The following is a 22292-nucleotide window of genomic DNA, read 5'->3' as shown; positions in this document are numbered from 1 at the left end:
TTCAGGGGAAGCCCCACGTAAAGCGCGTTACAGAAGTCTAGGCAGGAAGTCACCAGCGCGTGTGTCACCGTCGCCAGGCAGTCGTACTCCAGGTAGGGGTGCAGCTGATTAATCAGCCGAAGCTGAAGGAAGGCGCTCCTCACCACCGCATAGTAGACCCATTGAGAGCAGCTGGCTTAATATAAATGGAGCAAGGAATAAAAGTCTTGTTGGAGTCTATTACTGACCATCCAGTCAAGGAGAAGATGAGGATGAGAAGTGACTTGCCAGTGTTTCAAGGAGGTACAATGTGGTTGTTATGGGAGACTTCCATTTCCACAATATCTGTTGGCAGAGAAATTCTGCCAAACATGACCCCTCCAAGAGATTCCTAACTGTGTTGCTGATAATTTCCTCCAACAGAAAGTGGAGGAAAGAATAAGAATGACTTTTTTTTACTTGATACTAACCAACAGGGAAGACCTAGTGGACAGAATGGCAGTTACAGGAATTCTCCGGGAAAATGAGCATGCCATACGTGTACTCTTGATTCTAAAAGAAGCAAAAGCCAAATGTCACAATTTCAAGAAAACCAATTGTAATAAACTCAGAACAATAATAAGTCCCATGGCAAGTGAGTCAAATAAGGAAAGGAGTCCAAAATGATGGGAATTTTTGAAAAGGGAAATTCTAAATTTTAATTCAATTAAAACATTTCTGTCCTGTCCTTTGCAATAAGCCTCAGGACGGCTTACAAAAGATTAAAAAATTACAAACAGTTCTAACAAGGAAAAAGGGAAGAAGACAACAGAAGAAGCCCATGTGGCTTCACGAAAAGCTTAGAGATGATTTGAAAACAGGGAAGGAATCAGGAAGCTAAAGCGAGGGTTGCTTAATGCAACCAAAAAAGCTTTCCTTACATATGTCCAAAGTGAAAGACAGAGGAAAGTAATGAGGGTTCAAGTACTCAATTTGGACGGCAAAATGATAACATATGCCAAAAGGTGGAAGTGCTCACTTCCTATTTTAGCTCAGCCTTCTCCCAAAAGATCTGTGACCAAGATTGATAGGTAAATGGTCAAGGATCATCTAATTGGGTTCAATGAGTTCAAATCTCCAGGGCCTGATGAAGTGCATCCTGGAGTCATAAAGAAGCTGGCAGAAGAAGTCGCAGAACCACTTCTGAGATGGAAAGTGCCAGATGACTGGAGAAAGGTTAATGTTGTCCCCACCTTCAAGAATAGAAAAAAAATATGAACCTGGGAACTACAGATCAGTTAGTCTGACATCAATCCCTGAGAAAATTCTGGAACAGATCGTAAAGCAGTCATGCTGCAAACAACATGAAAGCAATGCAGTGATTATCAGAAGCCAACATGGAATTCTCAAGAACACATCCTGCAGGACTAATCTGGTTTTGTTTTGTTTTTAATTGGGTAACCTCCCTAATGGAGTTTGGGAATTCTGTGAACATACTCTATCTTGACTTTAGCAAAGCTTTTGACAAAGTGCCCCATGATATCCTGATTAGCAATAACAGTAGATGGTGGGCTAGATGGAACAATGAATAGATGGATCCGCAGTTGGCTACAGCATTGGACTTGATGGCCCTCCAGCCCCTTCCAATCTATTATTCTACAATTTTGTAACACTTTCCTGCTCATGTTCCCTAGCAATTGGTATACAGAGACATATTGTTTCTGATGCGGGGAGTAATATGCAGCCGTCATAACTCTAATAGCTTTATCTTCCATGGATTTGCCTAATCCACTTCCCAAGCCACCTCTCTTAGCAATTCTTCACCACATCTTAAAGTAGTGAATTCCATAGTTAAACTATTCACTATGTGAAGAAGCATTTTTTTCTGTCCTTAATCTCCCATTATTTCTCTTCATGACCCTGGTTTCTAATATTCTGAGACTTTCTCCACACTGTACATGATTTTATACATATATTTCCCATTACTCATCCTAAGGTAAAATGCTCCAAACTGTATAAACATTCCTCACGGGGGAGTTATGCCAGCCCCTTGATCAGTTTGGTTACCTTTTTCCACATCTTTTTAGGGTGAGGTTCTTCTTTGTGGTCCCTCTGAATCACACATGTGCGTTCTGCACCTCTACAGTGTCTCTGTTCTGGAAGATTTTCATGTGGTGATATTCCCAGTGTAATACAACATTTTCTTTTTAATTAAATGAGGCAAAATTGAACTTCACTTAATAGGAGTATGCAATCAGCTTAGTCACCTTAAAACTACATCAACATCTAGAGGGTGCATTTTTGGATGTCAAAGTTCTTTTAAATGTGCTTTATAATATGCTAGAAAAACTAGAATAATGCACCTGTTTCATTTGTCAAGGAAGCTTAGTAACAGTAGAAACTTTCTTCTCAATCTTTGCATTCATCCATTCATAATGAAGGATCTGGCTTGGCCTCATCATTAACTTGGGGCTCATTTTCTGTTCCAAAATGCTACATAGAAAATGCATCCTGACAACACTTGATAAATGCCTTAAACAATTGCATCTGCTACTGCTGCTTCATTATGTTTGTCACACTTTCTTTGTTCTGAAAACCTCTTAAAGTGGCCCCCTTCAATGTATACTGTTACAGTTATTATAGTAACCATATGGATGTATCAATAATATTCTTGGTTGGATTACAATATTAAAGTTACATGTAATTAGGTGAATTAGCAATATTCTTACAACAAAGCAAGCAACCAGCTTCAGTTTTAAAAACTGTTGACAGTCTTGAATTTATTGAATTATCTTTCTCGTTATAGTCAACTCTGTGTTTCTCCATCCTGAAAATCTTATTCTCTGGGTCCAGTATATTAGCATACATTTAAGTAGAAAATTGTCAAGGAAGTCTAACAGTATCATATTTGTCTTCAACAGAGGAAACCTCTAAAATGACAGACTAAGTAAAAAAGGGAAGTTGAAAGGGAGAGATAGGACTGTTAAATCCTTACAGAATGCTTGGAGGTTAACTTAAAACCACATTCATAGAAGCTCAGCTAGAATGTATTCCTTGGGTTATCAATCTTGGTTAATGAGTAAGGTCAAGGAACATATTAGAGAAAATAAGGCTTCCTTCAGGAAATGGAGGTCTTGCCCAAGTAAGGAAAGCAAAGGGGATCAAAAGTTTGGACAAAGGAGATGCAAGCAAACAATAGGTGCAAAAAGCATATCGAGGATTATGTTGCTAATATCATTAAGGCCAGCAAATAAATAATTCTTTAAATATTATATAAGAATCAGGAAACCAACTAGGAAAATTAGATGAGTATGAAAGGAATATCAGGACACTGAGGAAAAGCCGAATAAATTCTTTTAATGTGTCTTCACTGTAGAAGATACAGAGCAGCTAGTTTCCTGTACTTGTGAACTGATGTTTTCAGGAAAAGAGTTTGAGGAACTAAGGTAAAAGTGATGACAAAAGAGAAAATTCACAGCCTTATGTGCAAATTAAAAATTGGATTCACTGGGCCCAGATGGTATCCATCCTAGAGTTCTTAAAGAACTTAAATATGAAATTGCCAGTCTTCCCACAAAAATATGTAATATGTTCCTAAGATCAGCCGAAGTACTTGAACACTGGAGAATGACCTATGCAATTTTTTAAAAATGCCTTCTCTATGGGGAATGGGGATTGGGAAATCATAGGCCAGTTAGCTGAACTTCTGTTGTGAGTAAACTGGTTGAAAGTATTAGATAAAGTGAAAATTAAAGTGAGATAAAATAAGGAAACATGTAGAAGGATAAATACTGTTGAGAAATGATCAAATGGTTTCTGCACAGCAACTCCTATCTAACTACAATTTTAGAGTTCTTTAGGAATGTCAGTAAATATGTGAACAGGGATGATATGGCATGCATTATTTATTTGGATGTCCACAGCACTTTCAATACAGTTCTTCACCAGAGTCCTGAGCAAACTTAGTAGTCATGGAATAAGAGGAGAGGCCTTCTTATGAATCAGGACCTAGTTAAAGAAAAGAAAGCAGAAAGCAGAAATAAATGATCATTTCTCCTGATGGATGGATGTAAACCCGGGTGTTCCACTGGTATCTGTATTGACCAATGCTTTTCAATGCATTTGTAAATAATCTGGAATTAGGAGAGAACAGGAAAGTGGCCAAGTTTGCAGATGATACCAAATTATTTAGGTTAGTTAAAACCAAAAGAGATTGAGAAGCACTATAAAAGGATCCCTCCAAACTGAGAAAATGAGCATCAGAATACCAAATGCTGTTCAATATAAACAAGCCTAGAAAAAGTTGGGGCAAACATCCCCAACTCCAAGTATAAATGGGATCTGAACTAGTGGTGACTAACCAAGAAATTGATCTTGTGCTTGTGGTAGACAGTTCAATGAAAATGTCATCTCAATGTACAAATGTTGTATATATGTCAAATTCCATGTTAGGTATAATGAGGAAATGAACTAAAAATGAAATGGCCAATATCATACTCCCCTCATATAAATTTATGTGTGACCACACTTATAATATTGTATACAGTTCCAGTTACTGCCTGGAAAGGATATTATAGAGCTGGAAAAAAGTGAAGAGAAGACAACTAAATTGATGAGTGAACTAGAGCAAGTCTTCTGTAAGCAAAGGTTAGAACAATTGGAATTGTTTAACAGAAAAAAGATGAGTAAGGGGAGACAGAGTTGTACAGAATTATGCATAGTGACATAGAGACAGTGCATCAAGAGACATTTTTCTTACTCTCCCGAACCCAGAGTCATTCCATGAAGCCGAGTGGGAGAGTCAGGGAACAGTTCTTCACACAGAACATTGTTAAATTGTGGAATTCACTTCTACAAGATTCAGTGATGGCTACCAGTCTGGATGGCTTTAAAAGGAATCTGGACAAATCCCTGGAGGATAAAGCTATCCGTGGCCACTAGGCCACTGTTTACCATATACTACCTCTAATGTCAGAGGCAGCATGACTAGATACACGAACTGTTGGGCAACATGGGCAGGATGGTACTGCTTCACTCACCTCCTGTTTCTAGCTTTTCTTGAGGCACTTAGGTGGCCACTGTGTGAACTGTACTTGATGGACTCTTCCAGATGGGCCCTTCTTATGCTCTTATCAATCATTTGAAAATAAAAATCAATTTCAAAGGAATCCATCATCACACTAATATTGCATGACATACTGTGATATCTTAATGGATATTTACTTTTCTGTTGCTCAGTTAAATGCTGCCATTAATCTTCTAGGTTATCTGGATGTGCATGCTTATTTAGATTTACTTTTTTTCTGTATATGTTTTCAGGTGGAGATTGAGAAACTGGATTACCATCACTACTTGCCTCTGTTTTTTGATGGTCTGTGTGAAATGCAATTTCCCTATGAGTTTTTTGCTCGGCAAGGTATCCATGATATGCTGGAGCATGGGGGAAACAAGATCCTGCCAGTCATTCCTCAGCTCATTATCCCCATAAAAAGTAAGTGTACATCAGGGGAATGGGATCATTGAAGTTGCACAGTCTAGGTTTTCTGACAAGCAGCTAATGAAACAATAACACATGCTGGGCTTTGTATTTCTAGCGGATGATGGCAAACTTGAGGTAGGACGCTGGAAGCCTTGCATTCCATCACACATTTGGTGGCCTTATATCATAGAACTTTGTTGGGCTTGTCTTCTTTTTACTGTGTTCCCATTCTCTGTATACAAGAAGTTTAACTCTTTCCCTTTCCCCAAGTATCTCTCATATCAGCATCACTTACAACATAAAGGTGAAAAAGGTAACAAAACTCTTCTCAATGTCCTGTTTTGTCTATAATTTTAAGCAACATTGACTTTTTTTCTTTCTAACCTCATGCCCCCTTGGTGTGGTTATTATTAAGCTGAGATAGATGTGAGCCTTGTGCCAGCTGACTTTTCCTTCTACTGCCTCTTTCCTCCTCCCTTCTTGATGCATTGCAATTAAACTTTTCCTGTGTTAATGAACTTTTGTTTCCTTTTATATCAGGCAGAAGCCAGGCATCATATTTTTTGATCTCAGTAAACACTTAGAAAATGGAACCCCTTCCACATTTATCACAATCCTATTTGTCATGAAAGAACTCTTTACATTTTTGAAACGGCAATCTGAAATTACATTTTCTACACTTCCACACCATGGCGCAAAGTCCCAGATACCACCCCCCTTTGCTATTTACATTCAATCTAACATCAAACCTGAATAAGAATCATCCAGAGTTTTCTACCTGGTTTGTACCTATTGAATTGATCCTAATAAAGGATCTGACATTCTGACATTCTTTTTTATTATAATGGACTATCATGGGTGCAAAAACTTTATAAAGAGACGAATTCACTTGAAAGTTTTATTTTAATTGACTTTTTGAATTGCAAAATCATGAGTTAACTTCTCAAACTAAATTCATCTTGCAAGTTCACACTCAAAAGACAAAATAGCTAGATGGCTTTACTGTTCTTGCCCCTAACAGAATGCTTGCAGTTTTTGATGAGTTCTGGCTTGCACTGGCCACCAGCTTGGCTATTGTGTGCGCATCTGTGTGTGTCTATGTGTGTATGGGAATTAAGTAGAAGTCACCAGGTTCAAACAACATGCTGCAGTACATCGTTGTTATTTAACTCATGAACTGTGAGAACGAATGAACTAAATGTTTGATCAGGTATATTTTGGTCCTGTAAGTCTTACCAGTAGGAATAGCTCCTTTTATTGCTGGAATCAGTGTCCCTGATTATTATGGTGCTTTATCCTTCCATTCTGCCTGCCAACCGTGAATTCCAGGACTCATAGTTCTTAAGAAATCATGTTACATAGGGAAGGACAATTCTCTTGATCTTTCAAAGGACAAGTTCAAGTTTAGCTACATTATTTCTAGAGAAGGTTCTGGTCCAGCAACACATTGTTCAAAATCTTGCTTGTTCTGCACCAACACTGTTTCGGACTAGCTCTAGCAAATTTTACAAGATTTGAACAATAGATACATATGTGCAGGAAAATAGGCTTCCATATATAAGCTTAGGAATGATCTACAGTAAACGTTGTTTTCCCCTCATTGTTGGAGATGTTGCTCCCATGGATCTCCAGGACTCCTATAAAATATATCCTGTCTCTGTTCCATGTTTGGGCCCTAGTACTTCAATCTTTATTTTAAATCAGAATCAAAACAAGCCTGGACATTAAACAGCCTTCAAAATCTGGCTTTATACCCTGGCAAGTTCCAATCCCTGAACATAGTTTACCAGTTTGGAGATAACAGGAAACATCAGTTAATTCACCAGAATTACTTAATGGTGGGAACTTTAAGAAGGGAGGAGGGAAAGAGTAGCAAGGTGAGGATGAGTGTGGGTACAAAGTTTATGCATTGGTCACTTAATAATGTCTGAATCACAGTCTTCTTGAGGCTTCTGCTTGACTTTAATGTGCCATGTTACTGGTCTTTCAAATGGCATGTTTTTCGCACATTAGTGTACGTTATTCATTATTTCCTATTGCTTCAATTCCCTGCATATATTAGATTTTTTCAGTATTTATGAACTTTGTCCAACATGCCTTTTAATCAAATTAGAAGAACCCATCCAAAACCCAAAACCTCTCCATATCCATAGACAGTAACAATTTCCAAAATTGTAGCTAAATGAGCAAATGCTTCAAAGTCCATGGCTAACCATCTGTCTATTTCCTTTTTGCCTTCCAACCTTGCTTTCTTTTTATCAGGGCTGGATGACATATCCATCGCAGCCCACCATCTTCCCAATGTGTTCTTTAACTCTCACACATAGTAAACAATAATTTGGCTACCACCAAGACTGGTCTGAATGAAGCTTGCTTGCTTGCCTTTACATTTAGACTGTCACAACAGCCACATGGTTCTCTGGATAGTTTCAGTTAAAACTATCAAGAAAACATAAAAACCAACATATTAACAAATTCAATAATAAAATGTTAGTACCAATAAAAACATCCATTCCAACAGCAGGAGCACCAACTGTGTTAACATCATCCACTAACAGAGTGGACACTATCTTATAAATAGCAATATTTATTATTGTTTTATTGGCTTGCTGTTTATATTATGTTTATCCTCCTGTTGCATTTTATACATCACTTTTTATTGTATTATGTACTGTGCTTTTAGCTTTTAATGTTTATCTAATTTTATCAGCATTGCTGTGTTACGTCTGCGATGTGAGCTGCCCAGAGAGCCTTCCAGCTATTGGGGTGGCATACAAACTCAGTAAATACATAGATAAATTGGTGTATTAAAATACAACAATTAAGCTGACAACCTAAAATTAAAATTAAATTAGAATTAAAACTGGCAACAATTAAAATATTCCGAGAATAAAAAAGGTTTTGCCTGGCACTGAAATGTGTAGAGAGAAGGCACGTGGCACACATCTCTGGGGAGCTGATTCCACAAATGGGATGCCACCACTGAAAAGGCCCTGCCCCAGGTAGCCAACTTCTCAGCATCCTTTCAATGCTTTTGAAACAGGTTTTCCAATGAAGATCTTGGAGTTAAGATCTAAGCCCATCTTAGGTCTAATAGATGAAATAACTTCCCCTAATCCTGAATAGAACCTGCATCATTCTCAAATATCTAAGAACCTCCCCACACACCGGCTGATTCCTATTGGAAGGTAAAGAATTTGTAGAGAGTGAACAAGAATCTTCTTCACATTTGTATAGTTATGGAATGGAAATGAAGAAGAATGGGACAAGAAAGAATTAACTCCGCTTTTGCAGTGAAAAGTTGATAAGACAATTAAACTAAACCCAAATGCATCTAAGGCTTCATGTAATTGTCTTTTGCTGTTTCACATTCTGTTAGGTGTATTGTCTATCTGGCCTTTTAAAATACCTTGTAAAAGATCATTTAAAACACATGAAAATGGCACAAGAGTAGTGAAGTAATTCTGGGGAGGGAAAGAGGATCTATGGCCTGGAGGGACTTATACATCAAGAAAGGTTAAAATATATAGATTACAGAGGGCAAATGTGAACAGTTTGTAAATGTGCTGTCTAGGGAGGTGGAGGTTCTATTTTAAGTGTTTTAAATCGAGACAAGATGTCTTTCTAAAATCCAGGTTGATCTGGGAATTTTTTGAAATCAAGCCTTCTGTGCCACTGAAGCTTTCCAGATGAACATTATATCACACAATCAAGATGAACTCAACCTACTTTGCTGTTTCCCTAGATTAAAGTTTTCGTAATCTTTTCAGTAGGGGAGGCAGATTGTGCTATTTCCTTCAGGTTTCCTCTGTTTTGAGCCCTTTTCCTCTTATTCTGTGTAGGTGAGTGGTTCCAATTTTGTATGAACAATGAAATGGGATGCATCGACTTGTTTAGACAACGGGGCAAGGATATGTAGTACAAAAAATATGGAAAAAGCACACACAATTGTCACCAGATCTTAAACCCTCTTACCCCTAGGGTCCAGGACATATGTGCAGTTTTTTTCTTCTTCTTTAAAATTCAACATGTACTGTTTTCTACAGAATTTCTAATTATCATGCAAAAACACAGAAGCATCTGCCAGAGATGAGGTGGTGACCTGACTTTTGGCAAGCCCGTGCAACTGGTGATCCACCAGAATGAATGCATTTCATTCACCAGCCAGTGATTTGTAGGCTCTTCGAAGCATGGTAGCCTGCCTTCCTTTGTCACTTACTTGGTGTTCCAAAGCAAGAAAGTGGTTATTGAGCATGTTACAGACCACAGGAAATAGCTATTTGGCAGTATTTGGCTTGGTATGTGAGTCATGCAGGCCAGCTTAATATTTCTTTCTTATTTAAAACAGTTATATCCCATATTTTTTTGCCAAACAGGCTTCTGAGACAGCTGATAATAAGAAATGATTTTAAGATTATTTTTTCTTAAAGAAAGTAGTAGATGATGAAGACACAGGCCGGGACAGTGATGTAAACCAGTTATGTTGGATTGGATCTTGCATAATTTCCAGTCAGCATGGCCAGTTAGCTGGGAATTGTCATCCAGTGCATCTGGAAGGTGCCAGGTTGGGATGGAGTGTGTAAACTGTCTACTAATCAATGCTTAGATATCACTGCTGCTACTGTGGCTACTGTGGCTACTTTCCCCACTGTGGAGCTGTGCCACTCAGTAACTAGATTTAGGTAGCACTAACACAAAATATGTTTGACCCTAAAGGATGAAGCTTTTCCTTACACAAGCTCCTGTTTTTTTCCCAGCAGTAGTGGTGACTGAGTCCCAGCCCCTGCTCAGCCACAAAGCTCTCTAGGTGGCTCTGGGCCAGTAACTGAGTCACAGCCTGAACCTTCCCCACTGTGTTATTTTGAGGATAAAATGGAGAGGAGTGGCAGCATGTAAGCTACCTTGGGTTCCTTGCAAGAAGAGGAAAGGCAGGATATGAATGTAAAGAATAATGAATAAATAATTCTGAAATTACAGTTTCCATATTTCTGAAAGTCCATCTTGAGCAAAGCTGGGGCTTTCTCACCATTTCACAGAAGACCTCGCTCCCATTCATTCTTGTTTAATGCCCTGAAGAAGTCAAGTCCTAGAAAATGTGGTGACCTATTTGTAATGATTTGGTTGATTCTAATAAGGCACTATTCTATTGAAGTTTCAATTGTTTAAATAAGTTCTAATGAACCAGTATGGCTGTAAATAATTATAAATAGGGTTATAAATAGGCAAGTATTTCAGTGGTGGGCACAAAGCTGCCATGCATGTCCCATGCCCCTCCTGCATATTCTTGGTGGGTTGTTTGGTGGATGCCTTTCAAGTGGTGGCTGAGTAGCTCCACCACTTGTTGCTTGCTGTCCCTGTTGGAACAGTGAGTGGCGTGTGCCAGTTTTCCCCCACTTGATAGGGCACATAGTACCCAACCAGCTCAGCTTGTTCTGCCTTGCATCCTCTCATCATGAGAGAATGTACAAGAGAGGTAGCACTGCCTAACAGAAGCAAAGCCCATGCTAAGCAAAGTTGGATCCAGGTGGACCTTCCTGATGGTATACGAAGGATGTGTCTGAAAGCAAATGGAAGCATATTTGCAGAATTTGAGTTTTGTAGTATGCATCTTCAGTTCAATTCAGTTAAAAGAATCTTCACTGGCACCTTTGAGAACACATTCCCTTTTCACATTTTCTGTTTTTCGCTTTTGGTTTTTGTTTATCAGTTTTAATGTAAACCACCTTCCACACAATATAAATGCTGGCATATAAATAACATTGACATGGACACCTTCTCTCAAGTTTCCTCTCATTCTAAATCATATTAGTTGCCTTTTATAATTCTGTATAAGTTCCCTTTTGTTTATAATATGAAGGCATGCCTAACAATAAGCATTTTTACATTGCACTGATTTCAGCAGGTGGGTTATTACTCAGGAGTGTAACTCTGTCCTATTGAAACTGGCATGATTTAAAATGCTTAGCTTAGGTGCATCATGTATGATGAACTTGCCCTTATTAAGGAATGCATTAAATTAAAACCAAAGGCTATTTAGCTATCTTGAAAATACCTTGACAAGATCTTTTATCAAAGGTTGTGAAATACCTTGAGGTGGAAGGTTAATTCACACCTGCTTCTTCCAATGTGCAAATTGAAATAGCAACAAAAGGTACAGGACAACTGCAGAATGGAAAAATTTTTAGAAGGGGTTGTATACGTGAAGGGAAGTTCTAATACTGAAAGTAAAAGAAAAGAAGAAACATAATACTGATGTTACAAATATGGCAAATAACTGAAGTTCAAATTAGCACAAAAAATAAACTGGAAAAACATAAGGACATAGTGAGTGAAAGATGGAGCAGAATAAACAGAGGTACTTAAAGAAGGGAATGAATTATAAGAAAATGATTTCTGGCCCAATCTTGTATCAGCACAAGATTCCACATGAATAATCTATAATATATGGGCCAATGTTTATGGTGTCGGACTCACACAGGATTCAAATCTCTATTTAACCATGAAGTGGGATGTCCCTGGGCCTGTCACTGTCTGTTAACCTCACCTACCTCACAGTTTTGTTGTAAGGATAAAATGGGAGAGAACTATGTATAATGCCTTGAGCACCTTTAAGAAAAGACAAGATATAAATGTAATAAATAAAATATTGATTTGGTAAAATTGGTGTACAGTGCCTTGTAGGAGCAGTCACGTTTTTTACTTTTCCTTATTTTGCTGCAGTACAGCCTGTAACTGAAGTGGATCCAGTTGGTGTTGTTACCACTTGATGCACACAAGAAAATCAACACTGCAAATTTGCAAAATGTTTTTTATTACAGCACAAAGGTTGAATCAAGAAAAGTATTTATCTCCTCCACTGTGGCATGTCTAAATAAGGCCTGGTTTGTTTTTGTTGATTTAAGTTTTGTTAAATAAAAATATTTTGCATCTTCACAGTATGGAATGTCTTGGACAAACTCCAATGGACACTGATTGCAGTGAAGTTACTTTGGAATTGATATATAAAGCTTTGAACTGTTTACTATTGAACTATGCTGCATATAAAATTTTGGTTATAGCAGTGATTAACAATAAATAGGCCATGGGCTCCATCTGGTACCAGTTTACTTATTTCTGCATGATGTTTTCTTCTTTTCTTGAGAACTTCACTTTCCTTTTTTGAATTAAACAAAACTAATATGCTTCTTTCTTAGTTTCAACATAATTAAGTTTGGAATTGTAATAAGAATGCTGAAGGATCAGAAACAAAGAAGTAAGAAATATGATTGAAACTGTTGTAAATCCAGATTATGATTTTTAATGAGAAAAATTTTTAGATTGTAGAAGAAAGGATATAGAAATTTGGAGAAATTAATTCAATGTGTCTCTCACTTTACCTCCTGGCTTCCTCACTGTGTAGATGTGAGATTTCATAAAATCATCTCTTTACCCATTAGACATCAAAACCATTACTCAAGGAAAGGATAAGTTTTAAATGCTCTAGCACAGTTAGGGCAAGAGAAAGTATATGAGTAGAACTGCTTTTTTTTTTTTTTTTGTTATACCCATGAAAATCAATACTGAAAAATTGGGATAAATCCTTTTTTACTTTGACATGTTAAAAGCAGCAGTCTTTAGTACTAAATATCCCTGGGAAAAGAGGGAACAATTTTGGTTGTTCCTTTCTGTTAAAGATTTCCTAAGGACCTAAGCAAAAAATCTAGTCACCTTGTTCTTGGGAGGGAAAAAAAGTTACAAGGCAGAAATAACACATTTGATCAAGATAATCTACTGTTGTACAATATTTGCACCAGCTGTCATTGCACTAGGCTTTGTACATGGTGTTGCAAAACTTAGTACAATGTAATTAGACTAGGTGTTGCCTGCACTCTTGCTACTTCAGATAATGGTTGTGCAGCTGTTAGCCAAATAATGCCAACTCATCCCTCTTTCCCTCTAACCCTAAACCCATGACTTTATTGGGCACTCTTATTTCAAGAAGTATACTTGCAATGAGCCTTATGTATACTTTTGCTCCCCATAATATTTAGTTATTTATTTTAAAAAGCATTGCAAAATGTTGGATTCCTTACTTTGCCAGTCTTTTGATGCTAGAGTCTCACATAACTGTGTGAGTGGGGCTAAAAGTTCTGCTATGGCTATTTACAGCTTGTTTCTATTCACAGTTCACATGTATAGGATTCTTGGTAAAGATTAAAACCTACAGTTTGTGGCATTTGCCCCCAGGCTTTATAATTTTGGGATAGGAGGCCAATAATACAAAGGATTTTGAATACAAATTATACATTTGAAAATATAATTAATTTTGAAATACAAAGGGGTATACAACATTCTTTGCCTGTTTAGGAGGCCAAAATGGAGCTGGAACAATGCGAATTATTGAAAGTGATGGCAAAATTTAGCTGCCTGAAACTACACAAAAATCTCTTAAGTAGGCAAGATGGAATCTTTATTTATCAGATTGTTTGTCTTTCAAAAAAAAAGCCTACAAGCTTTTCTCCATAAATATTTGTCTCATAGTAGGAATTGTTAATTGAAATGAATAAAATGTTTGCTAAGCTAGCAAATACAGACAGGCTAATTGTTGCACTAGAATGTCTCTGTTGTCAACCTTTCTGGGTTGCCTTTGCAGTTCCATTAGTCCCAGTGGTACTTACTGATGGCTTTCTTTTCTTTTCTTTTTTCTTTTCTTTTCTTTTTTTTGGGGGAATGTAGGCAGCAAGAAGAAATAATGAGCTGCTTTCTTGGGGTTAGTGAGGAGTCAGCACAAAATGTGGGAACAAATAATAGTCAGACAAGGCAGTGTTTTATAACTGTTGGGACTGCAATCCATCTTTGGGCTCCTTCAAAGCTGGGCTAATAAAGGCCCACTTACACTCCCCAGCAGTGTACAGTTTAATTAAATTTGTCCATTAGAGGATCTCCCTCCCCCTACTTATCAATTATTGAAATTAAATTTTCTGTTTTCTGCTTGTCTTTTTTCTTGTATCAAAGATGCACTGAACCTTCGAAACCGACAGGTCATCTGCATCACACTCAAAGTCCTTCAGCACCTGGTTGTGTCAGCTGACATGGTGGGAGAAGCTTTAGTGCCCTATTATCGTCAGATTCTTCCCATTTTAAACATCTTTAAGAATAAGAATGGTGAGTGATCCAACCAGTTCTGTGTCGTGCAAGCCCTCCATCAAAAAAGGGGCCGAAAGCAGGGTTAATTAACAATGCTGTTAGAATTTACTATTGCATATAATCTCAGATACATTTGGCACCAGCTCCTCTGCTATTCCCCAGAGATGCGGTGAAATTAACAACTTCATTTATTACTCTTTACACGTAGAGCTTATTCAACACATTACAGAAGCACTGGAGCAGGTCTATCATTTTGCAATAATTAATTTGTAAAGTTTTGTAGCACTCTTCTAAATGCATTAATAGATTGCATTTCCCCCACTTTCAATAGACAAGATCCATGCTCTGAACTTCACTAATTGCTAAAGTTCATTGTCATTGCTTCGTACCCAAGAAGGAATGTTTTTAATTGGTTCTTCCAGATTTAAAGACAATACAGGTTTAAGGTATTTGTTGTTCTAAAATCTTTATATGACTACGGTGTCCCCAGACAGAGGAATCCTAACACTAACAATCAGAAAGCATTGTGCAGCCATTCTGTGTTTCCTTTTCTTTTTTCCGATTAAGGAAAAGAAACACAGAAGAAACAATGGGAAACTGTAGAAGAGTTACAAATGGAAGATGTCATTGAGTGGACCCATGTAAAATGTTGTGAATGAGGTAGTGTTCTAGCCCAATAAGACTCAACCTGCAGGTTACTTGCACTGCTCTACCAAGCAGTTTAATATTCCTGCTCAGCTATTAAAAATTCCAGGAAGAATTTTCAATTTAGTTCAAAATTCTAGTATGCATTTTATTTTTTTAAATGAAGACTCCTTAATGAGGGATTATTTTATACATTTTGTATACTGCACCCACTTGGCATTTGTGCTATGATTTGTCTCATAGTAGATAGTTTTAAACTTATATAAGACAGACCTACAAATGTACACACACTGAGATAATACCTCTGACTGATCACTGTTAAAGTAGTTATTTGAAATGTTGTGCCATGCTGTTTTTATTTTTGATGTTATCTGTGGACATTACATTAACTTGATTGTTTGAGAGCCATGCTAAAAATATTTTATGATTTGCACATGTCAGTGAAATTCCTGATATTTCAGTAGCATTCACAAGGCTTACTTACTGATAAATATTTTGATTATACTGTCCCACTATACATTATCTATTTGGTTCAAAAATTATTTGATGCAATGACAGTAGTCATTATTTAGGAAGGAAAGTGCTACTAATGAGGCAAAGACTTCTGATTTATGCAACTTGTCTACTAGAAAATAACCAATTAAAATAATATCTAGTGTTATTTATTTCAAGACTGTGAATGATAATAGCAAATGTAGAATGTGGAATGTGACCATAGTGAAATGTGACATCGTTCAGATCAGTCTTTGCTTGATTGTATTCATGGAATTCCTGCCCAAGCAAGTTTCTCCCCATACCCATGGGTATGACAGCTCTGTGTACATTCGTGTATGTGTACAGCCATTTCTTCTGAAATAAGTTAAATATCTAAAAATGAAATGTTACCCAGTGTTATAAAGCACTATACTAATTTTCTAATCTTTTTAAAGTCTGGAATTCTGAAGTTGTTAATTCCTAATTGACTTTGTTATATTTTTAATTTTTTTAATACTCTGTGTTTTAATTGATGGAAGTCCAATTACATACCTAAACCTATTAGAGTATTTGAACTATTAATGAAATTATTTAAGCAATAAACTTTTATAATAGCTATAGGACTGTTAATGTTGCACTGCATTACTTGCTAGTATGCATTGCTTTCTTCTTCCTTATCATTCAGAATCCATAGTTAAGTTTCCTGGTCTTCTCAAAATAAATTAGGATCATGTTTGTGGCATGACTTAAGTTTGGTGTGAATCACCTGATACCACTTCTTCTTGAAGTTAATACTGCAATAACATGGAATATATAACAAAACATTTTTTTTAGTATCTGATAATGTTATTAAAATAATGGACCCAAGGATAGTTCATATTCTAAATGGTGTTTTATGAATATGCCTGAGATTTAAAAAAGGTTTAAATAAATTAGAATTCACTGTATGGTTTTTAAGCAGAAGACAGAATTTATGACAGAGGACCAAGGGAATCTTCAAAGTGTAGCAAAAAGCACTCTCATGTGTTGCGTTGCGTTGCGTTGCGTTGCGTTGCGTTGCGTTGCGTTGTGTTGTATGGAAATCAGAATGAGCCAAAGAAGCAGAAATTAGTTTGAGAAGTATTATACAACTGTGGCAGCCAAATCCTTCCTGCATAATATTGGTAAACAATGATGCTGTTGATTTCAGTTAACAACTATTATATGCTGTCTAATGAAAACAACCATAATGGTGTTACAGGATGTGCATTATAAACCAAGGGCATTTTCACATCATCAATTTATCTTATTCTGTAGTGATCCCTAACAGCTTGTAAAATGCTGTATAGATTAAATGGAGCACCATATTTTAAAGCACAAACCTGTCAACATCAGCAGTTTGCAGATTTAAATCCACAGATTATTTATTTATTTATTTATTAAAACATTTTTATGCCGCCCCATTCGCCGAAGCCTCGGGGCAGCTTACAACAATAAATAAAACAACATAAATTAAAATATACATATTAGAATACTAATAATAATTTAAAATACAATATACACACAATATAAAATAAGCCGCCCTGGCCAGATAAAATTCAGTAGTATTAACATTTAAAATGTTGCTTAAATAAAAAGTTCTTCACCTGGCGCCGAAAAACAAATAACGACGGCGCCAGGCGGACCTCTCTGGGGAGCGCATTCCATAACTTAGGCGCCAACGCAGAGAAAGCCCTCCTCTGAGTAACCACCCTCCTAACTTCTTCCCCGGAGGGCTCCCGGAGAAGGGCCTCTCCCGCCGATCTCAGGGGGCGACTGGGCATATATGGATGTAAGTGCTCCTTCAGGTAACCAGGACCCAAGCCGTTTAGGGCTTTATAGGTCATCACCAACACCTTGAATTGGGCCCGGACTTCAATGGGGAGCCAGTGAAGCTGACGGAGGACTGGAGTCATGTGAACATAACGTCCAGTCCCCGTCAGCAGCCTGGCAGCTCTATTCTGAACCAATTGAAGTATCCAGACCGTCTTCAAGGGTAGCCCCACGTAGAGCACATTACAGAAGTCAAGACAGGAAGTCACCAGCGCATGAGTCACTGTCGCCAGGCAGTCGTACTCCAGGTAGGGGCGCAGCTGATGAATCAGCCGAAGCTGGAGGAAAGTGCTCCTCGACCCGGAGCTTTCACTCGAAGCTCAGGTGACAGCAGCGGCGAGGAGCACTCCCAAGCTGTGGACCTTGTCCCTAGGAGGGAGTGCAACCCCGTTCAGGACAAGGTTCAATTCACCTTCTCCGAAGCCCGAACCGCTAACCAACAGGACCTCCGTCTTGTCTGGATTGAGCTTCAGTTTATTGGCCCTCATCCAGCCCATTACCTCGGCCAGGCACCGGTTCAGTACAGCCACTGCCTCACCTGTACTGATTAAAATAAATTAATATATAGTACTATTAATATATAGTACAATCCTATATATATCTATAATAATTCCTACTGAGCTCAGTAAGAGTCACTTCCAGGTAAGTTGAGATAGGATTGTAGCCCAAATAATTTTGATCTGTTTACATCCCAGTAAGTTAAAAAATAAGGCTGTAAGCACTTCGTTATGGAAAGAAAACCAGCATTTGTTTGTTACATTTCCACACTGCTCAGTATCCAAAGCTCTACAGTTGCCTAATAAAATATAAATATAAAATAAGTTGGTAAAATAAATTATTTTATTATTAGCTGCAGTTGCTAAGGATGGCTATTGAACAACGTATGTGTCACCTGCAAATGTGGGATTCATAGTTGAAGCATGGAGAGATCTCCACATTCAGGCTTTTAACCTACCCACACTTCCTAGAATGCCTGTATGACCATGCAGTATCATCCGCATGAAAGCAGGCAGGGGCTTAAAATTATTGTTAGAGCAGTATAATTATTGGAGTTGTATACAACCCACTATCCCCAAATGTTTCTTCCCACATCCGCAAAACTGTCGAAATAACAATTTTACCAGGGACAAATGGAAATGGGGAGCAATTCTCCGCCCACATTTAGTGGAAAGTGACACAGCCCAATGAAGCAGCAGGATGGGATCCATGTTCAGCTTCTGGAAAGTCTATTTGTCCAGCTTCCTCTTGTTGGAGGAAGAAGTTACCATGCTGTGGAGCTGACATACCTTCTTCACATCCTAAACTCTCTTGCAATGAAGTAGGTTATATTTTAATGCATGAAAAGGCTTGTAAGTAGACTTTTCACATGTATCAGTTCTGCAAAAAGAACAGTGTACCTTATCCCTGTTGCAGCTGAAAATTGTGTAGGAACAAATGCCACTAGTCTTAAAAGAGCTGAGATTATATATTAAACAAAATTTAAAAAAAAATCAAGGGGAATGCTGTTATTTTTCATTGCTTGGCCAAAAACGGAAGCAAGGTGTGGGTGTGCAGAGTTATTCGTTTAAGAGAGTTAAAAATTCTATAGTTCATAGTGTGCAGCAATTTAATTCTAAGACTATGCAATCTCTCATAGACAAGGACTTTTAGTACCTGAAAAAGATAGGGTCAGAAAGAAGCCTGTGACATGCATTCCATTTTGTATGTTGTTAAATTTCAGGAGGTTCTGAATTTGCCTTACTTCATTTTCTCTTTGTCTAAAAATTATTTAAGCTTGTCTCTTTTGTGGTAGCTATAACATGGTATCTCTGAGGAGGCTACAACGTCTTGCTATACCTATTTAATTGATGAGTTTATTCTTAGCAAAATCCTAAGTCCCATAGAGTTCAATGGATCTTACTTCCAAGTATTATAGCCTTCATCAACTTTCCTTAGCAGCTGTGTTGAAAACATTATAACACGGAAGCTAACCAGTTTGAAGAATTGTAACACTTGCTATTTATTGTTGCTGCATAATTTGTAATGACTCTCTAATTTCTTAGGTATGGATACAGTATTCGCCTGTGTGAAATACAACTGACTCAGCAGTGATTAAAGTTATTAATACTTAGCAGTTCCTTCTGATGTGTTAATAGCCTAATTTGTTCAGCAACTTAAATGACTAAGAAAGAAGATGAGGAAAGTTCACCAAGGCAGAGGACATGCATCCTTTCAGCAAATGACACAACTTTAAGACATTTGGTCTCATCCTTACAGCATAATTACTGGCTAGTAACTCTGAAGCACTGAGTCAGCCTTGTTCTGTCTTCTTTAATACACCTCTTCTTTAAACAATGGCCTGATCATGTATTAATCAGTTTATGCATTCATGAAAGGGGTATAAATTCATGGGCCAAAATCCATCATTGTCACTTGTGCCATAAGATTTTTCCTTCCTCCCCTTTGCAGCCCTCCCTTCTGATAATAGCTGCTCTGTGAGGTGCTCTATTCCTCCAGATTCTGTGGGTGCATGGAGAGATGTAAGGAGAATCACCCCCTTTCCTTTATACAGGCAGAAACCAATATACCAGCAGGAGAAGCTAATTGGATACTTCTTTTTCTTTTTTCTTTTTCTATTTTGATCTGGCAGTTGCAGTCTTTATTGTTAAAAAAGTGGCTACAGTCTCCCTTGGGTACTCAAGGGTGAATAAAAAATAATTTACATAATCCCTAAATCATTCCTAAATGCAGAATAGTGAATGGTACTATATATTATATGAAACATGGAGCTGCCATAAAAAAGAGCCTCTCCATATTGAACTACTGTCAGATATAGTTAATGTATGTGCATATGTCTTTACACACTGTGTATTCCTTTCCTATTCCATATAGTTGAGTGCTGCTTGTTCTATGTACACAGCATAATGATGCCTGGACACTTTTGCACAGTATCCAGTGCTGCTCTTACGCCATTAGTATAGTGTTGGCATTAATAAATACGTTTTTGTGAAATGCCAATTGTGTATCCTGGTATTCCTGACATCCTTATGCTGGTACTCCAGGAAACCTATTATGCCAGAGTATGCTATTTGTGTTGTGCTATAAATCTCTTACGATAGCTGTACATCAGTGGTAGATGATATACAGCAGTTCTGGATACTTCCCAGTGTAGCTTTTCTTACACATCACACATTATTAATTGTAGACTTTATTGCGCATTATATTGCCCTAATTCCTACACCATAAGTTTGCCCTGGCTTCCTCTGGAGAACTTGTTAGCAAGTTCTAAGAACATAATGGGGTGGGTGGGTGACCCTTCACCCAGCTCTCCATGGATTAGATGGCATTGGACATGTGTGGCCATCTGCTCCCTGGCCAAAGCTCTGGCTCATGTTGCTAATGTTTCTCCAGCAGCACTTCCATCAGGGTTTATTTATTATTATTTATTAGAAGCTTTTCTATCCTGTCCCCTGAAAATGTCTTGGGATGGCTTACAATAAATAAGTAGAATAAAACAAACCCCACAGCATCCAACCATTAATATCCCAAAACCCCAGTTAAAATCAATTAAACATTAAAATAGTGGGAAAATAAAAAGGGTTTTGCCTGATGCTGAAAAAAATATAATGTCAGCGCCAGGCGAACTTCTCTGGGAAACGTATTCCATAGTAGGGGCATCACCACAAAGAAGGCCCTCCTCTGGGTACTCTCCCCCCTAATCTTCAAGGAGGTCTTCCGGAGCAGGACCTCCGCCTCAGATCTCAATGGGCAGGAGGGCATATTGGGAAGAAGTTCAACTGGTGTAGATACAGGACTGGCAGAGCTGATCCAGCTCAAGCACTGGCTAGAACCACTCCAGTTGGTTCTTCTTTTGGAAATAAGTATCACATGCCCTGCACTTTCCCCATTTATGAGGATGTGTGATTCCCCAACTGCTTGGCTAACTCTGCTTGGTGTTTCAGTGGTGCATTCCAATCCCTCCTTGTCTTTGTCTAGGGCACCTTCCAAGTCAGAGCTTGGAATGCTGTAGGTGAGTGAAGAGGACTCAGTCCCTACATCTGTATCAGATAGAATGGCATTCTAGTGCATGCACCAGTACAAAGCTTCTTCCTAACCTGTGGCCTCCAGAAACTTCTGATTCAGTCCCACTTCAACTGCATGCTCTCAGTGTCCTCTTTACAATCCTAAAGACAACATAATCCTATGCATGTTGACTTGAAAGTAAATCCCATCACAGTCAATGGGGCTCACTCCTGATGTACTCATAGGACAGCAGCTCCAGAATATCAGCATGCATTTCAGTCTGGGGGTGCAATTCATTACATTTATCTGTCACAGTGAGATGGTGCCATGCTCTGGCATTTTTGGCACCAGGCTTCTCATGAGTAGATTTGTCACAAATGGCACATTTCTGTTAAAACCCCTTTAGAAAAGCAGGTTAGATAATTTACAAGAAGTTATGTTTATTTTCTGCATGGTTCTTCACTTTTCATGAATGTTTGTAAACAAATATGTTACATTTTAGAGGGACATATGGTTTCAAATTTGTTTCACTTCTTAACATATCATATTTCTATGTTAAATTTGCAGTGAAATATTGTCTTTGTTTAATGATTCAAATGGGTTTTATTTATTTGTCACACATATTTTGAATTAATGTACTCAATTAAGATTCTATTCTTAGGAGAATATTTCTGTGAAAGACAGTGCAAAACTGCTAAGCTTTGAGAAATTGATTCTGCTGTATCTGCACCTGGCTTTCAATTTTATAATGCAAAAA

General features: G+C 37.8%; 1 protein-coding gene and 1 long non-coding RNA gene across 4 annotated transcripts in view; one reads left to right on the top strand and one right to left on the bottom strand.

Moving 5' to 3' along the window:
* PACRG (parkin coregulated) overlaps window positions 1-22292 on the top strand; it is a 274050-nt gene that overhangs the window by 129922 nt on the left and 121836 nt on the right. The window contains exons 3-4 of one of the 2 annotated variants that reach the window (XM_044421635.1): window positions 5278-5449; window positions 14432-14581. In XM_044421635.1, the coding sequence (XP_044277570.1) occupies window positions 5278-5449; window positions 14432-14581 (322 nt within the window). The remainder of the gene's footprint in view (window positions 1-5277; window positions 5450-14431; window positions 14582-22292) is intronic. The other variant, XM_044421645.1, reaches the window with a different exon arrangement.
* LOC123019110 overlaps window positions 1-22292 on the bottom strand; it is a 91211-nt gene that overhangs the window by 553 nt on the left and 68366 nt on the right. The window contains exon 1 of one of the 2 annotated variants that reach the window (XR_006413851.1): window positions 450-527. The exons of the other annotated variant lie outside the window; for it this stretch is intronic. This is a non-coding gene — a long non-coding RNA (uncharacterized LOC123019110). Of the gene's footprint in view, window positions 1-449; window positions 528-22292 lie in introns of those variants that run through there. 2 annotated transcript variants of the gene reach the window in all.

This window comes from Varanus komodoensis, unplaced genomic scaffold (assembly GCF_004798865.1).
Source record: "Varanus komodoensis strain SLA01 unplaced genomic scaffold, ASM479886v1 scaffold1, whole genome shotgun sequence".
Taxonomy (NCBI): Eukaryota; Metazoa; Chordata; class Lepidosauria; order Squamata; family Varanidae; genus Varanus; species Varanus komodoensis.
The sequence above is the reverse complement of the archived record's forward strand: the minus strand, read 5'-3'. Positions and strand labels throughout refer to the sequence as shown.